The following is a 2865-nucleotide window of genomic DNA, read 5'->3' on the forward strand; positions in this document are numbered from 1 at the left end:
AGAGAGCCTGGGAGTCGCATGCCCAGGGCCGGAGCGTGGCGTCCCCGTGCAGTCCTGGCAACCTGTCACCGAGGAGGACGTGACTAGGAGCTGCCTCCGCTTTCTCCAAGCCATATTCCTTTAAGATGATGTAATAGTCATTTCCCTGGATGGTTTCTTGCCTGCACTGCTGAAACAACAGCATCCGAACCGCACCGGGAACTGTGGAACCACCCAGCTCCGCCGCCACAGAAGCCGGAGCCCCGAGCCCCGCCGGCGTCTCCGCGCTGCTGCCGCGGCCTCCGGCTCCCACCTGGCTGGGAACATGGGAGTCCGCTTGCCCTTGCCGGCAGGTGGGGTGGCTGCCTGGGACCCCCGCAGGGCACATCTGTCTGTCGTTCTGCTTCCGGGCTTTCTGAAAAGCTTCTAAGTCCCGGTACTTCTTGCAACTCCCTTCTGTTTTAAGGATCCTTTCTTAAGGTTTCTTCTTTTTTTTTTTTCCTGGAGAAGCTTTGGTTGAATATTTTTTCTCTGCTCTACTTCTTCAACCCAGCCTCCTCTCATCACTGTTTAACTTTTTTGTGACTTGTTTTAACTTGAGACTGGGAGTGAATACATACATATACACAAATATACATTTATATAAACACAAATAAATATATAATTATCATTTTCCAAGAGCACATCTCTCTGGCACTTTTCAGCTGATACCTCTGTCCTTTACCTGTATGGGATTTGACAAGATCCAGACTTTCGTGTGGCTGTGGATTCTGATTGCTTTGCAAATGGTTATTCCTTCATAAGAACTGGGTCTCCAGCACTCACTGAGGTAAGCTCCAAGACTCACTGCTTTGCCTGTCCAGCTGAAAAAAAGAAGTTGAAAATTGCATTTTTTTTTTAATGCAGAATTTCATATAGGATTGTTTATAACACTAATTGCCAGAGACAGAGGCTTAGGGATAAACATATATAGATGCAAAATGGCATAAGGGAAGCTCGTAGGATTTAGTTGAGGAACAGCTAAAATCAGTAGGTCCAGGGCTGCTTATGTAAAATAATCTTTCTCTCCCTCCCTCTCTCCCCCCTCCCTCCCTTTCCCTCTCTCTCCTCTCTCCAGAGGTCTCTCTTTTTCTGACTCATTCTGGGTTTGAGGAAATAATTTTTTCTCTTTTCCTTCAGATAGACCTCTGAGTAACTGGGGACTTGGCCTGCCTTGCCTCCTGAGCTTGATGGAAGATCGGATGTAGATGAGTTGATTATATTCCATGAAGTAATAGCTTACCACCAGCCAGGGTTTAAACTACTCTTTCAGCATCACTTCACCTGTGGACTTTTCTGAATTTTGCTTTCTTGGGAGAAAGCTAGGGTAAGAGGAGGTCATTTTTAACAAGTTAGCATCCTTTCCCCTCCCTTACAAGTTGATGCCAGGAATAAGGCTGTGACTGCGCTGGATTGCACCTTTAAATCAAAAAAGGAGCAGAAGAAGAAAGGGACAATGGCTCTGAGTGGAAACTGTAGTCGTTATTATCCTCGGGAACAAGGGGCCGCAGTTCCTAACTCCTTCCCTGAGGTCATAGAGCTGAATGTTGGGGGTCAAGTTTATTTCACTCGTCATTCCACATTAACTAGCATCCCCCATTCCCTCCTGTGGAAAATGTTTTCCCCAAAGAGAGACACAGCTAACGATCTGGCCAAGGACTCCAAGGGAAGGTTTTTCATCGACAGAGATGGATTCTTGTTCCGTTATATTCTGGACTATCTCAGGGACAGGCAGGTGGTCCTGCCTGATCACTTTCCAGAAAGAGGAAGACTGAAAAGGGAAGCGGAGTACTTCCAGCTCCCAGACTTAGTCAAACTCCTGACCCCAGATGAAATCAAGCAAAGCCCAGACGAATTCTGCCACAGCGACTTTGAAGATGCCTCCCAAGGAAGTGACACGAGAATCTGCCCCCCCTCTTCTCTGCTCCCTGCTGACCGTAAGTGGGGTTTCATTACTGTGGGTTACAGGGGATCCTGCACCTTGGGCAGAGAGGGGCAGGCAGATGCCAAGTTTCGGAGAGTTCCCCGGATTTTGGTTTGTGGAAGGATTTCCTTGGCAAAGGAAGTCTTTGGAGAAACTTTGAATGAAAGCAGAGACCCTGACCGAGCCCCGGAAAGATACACCTCCAGATTTTATCTCAAATTCAAGCATCTGGAAAGGGCTTTTGATATGTTGTCAGAGTGTGGATTCCACATGGTGGCCTGCAACTCATCAGTGACAGCATCTTTTGTCAACCAATATACAGATGACAAGATCTGGTCAAGCTACACTGAATATGTCTTCTACCGTAAGTGCAAAGGGTTCTTTTTATTTTTCATGTGTATCAGTTCTCTTCACAGATGTGTATGCTCTGTGCGTTCTGTCAAAATCTAAGGACTATGGTTTGAGATTATTTTAATTCTTGAGTTATAGCTACAATATTAGAGGTTGTAATTCAGCTGTCATGTCTTACCTAAGACAACTTTTATCCATTTTTCCAATGAGGTCACAGAATATTCAAAGACCTCAAAAATCACAAGATGCAAATGATATTGGTATAGGTAATATGTGGAGTGAAAAAAAAAGTGTGTTTTTTTGGGGGCCAGATATTGAATTATGAAGATAAGAGTGATGATTACAACTTGGCTGTTGGTCCACAGGAGCTTGGTAGACTCCGAGTGGACAAAGTTCTGCTGTCTATTCTTTTGGCTGAACTTTAGGATCTGTTAAGCTGGTTTCTGAGACTTGCTTTTACCAGGGTCTTAGAAAATGCTAAGTGGCGTGGTCTTGGCTAGATGGCAGTATAGACTGCTGAAAGGCCCCCTTTCTCCCCCCATGTCTGAAATTTGCTTTTATGGGCTTTATAA

At 45.5% G+C, this 2865-nt stretch overlaps 1 protein-coding gene across 1 annotated transcript; it reads left to right on the forward strand.

Moving 5' to 3' along the window:
- Positions 1-1164: 1164 nt before the first annotated feature.
- KCTD16 (potassium channel tetramerization domain containing 16) lies at positions 1165-2392 on the forward strand. The gene has a single exon (XM_008589105.1). It carries the CDS (start codon positions 1475-1477, stop codon positions 2390-2392), a length of 918 nt encoding a protein of 305 aa, XP_008587327.1. The 5' UTR covers positions 1165-1474.
- The last annotated feature ends 473 nt before the right edge of the window (positions 2393-2865 follow it).

Source organism: Galeopterus variegatus, unplaced genomic scaffold (assembly GCF_000696425.1).
Source record: "Galeopterus variegatus unplaced genomic scaffold, G_variegatus-3.0.2 Scaffold11, whole genome shotgun sequence".
Taxonomy (NCBI): Eukaryota; Metazoa; Chordata; class Mammalia; order Dermoptera; family Cynocephalidae; genus Galeopterus; species Galeopterus variegatus.

Bases quoted from the DNA above. Each gene is read 5' to 3' on its own strand.
- KCTD16 (XM_008589105.1), top strand. From the start codon at position 1,475: ATGGCTCTGAGTGGAAACTGTAGTCGTTATTATCCTCGGGAACAAGGG.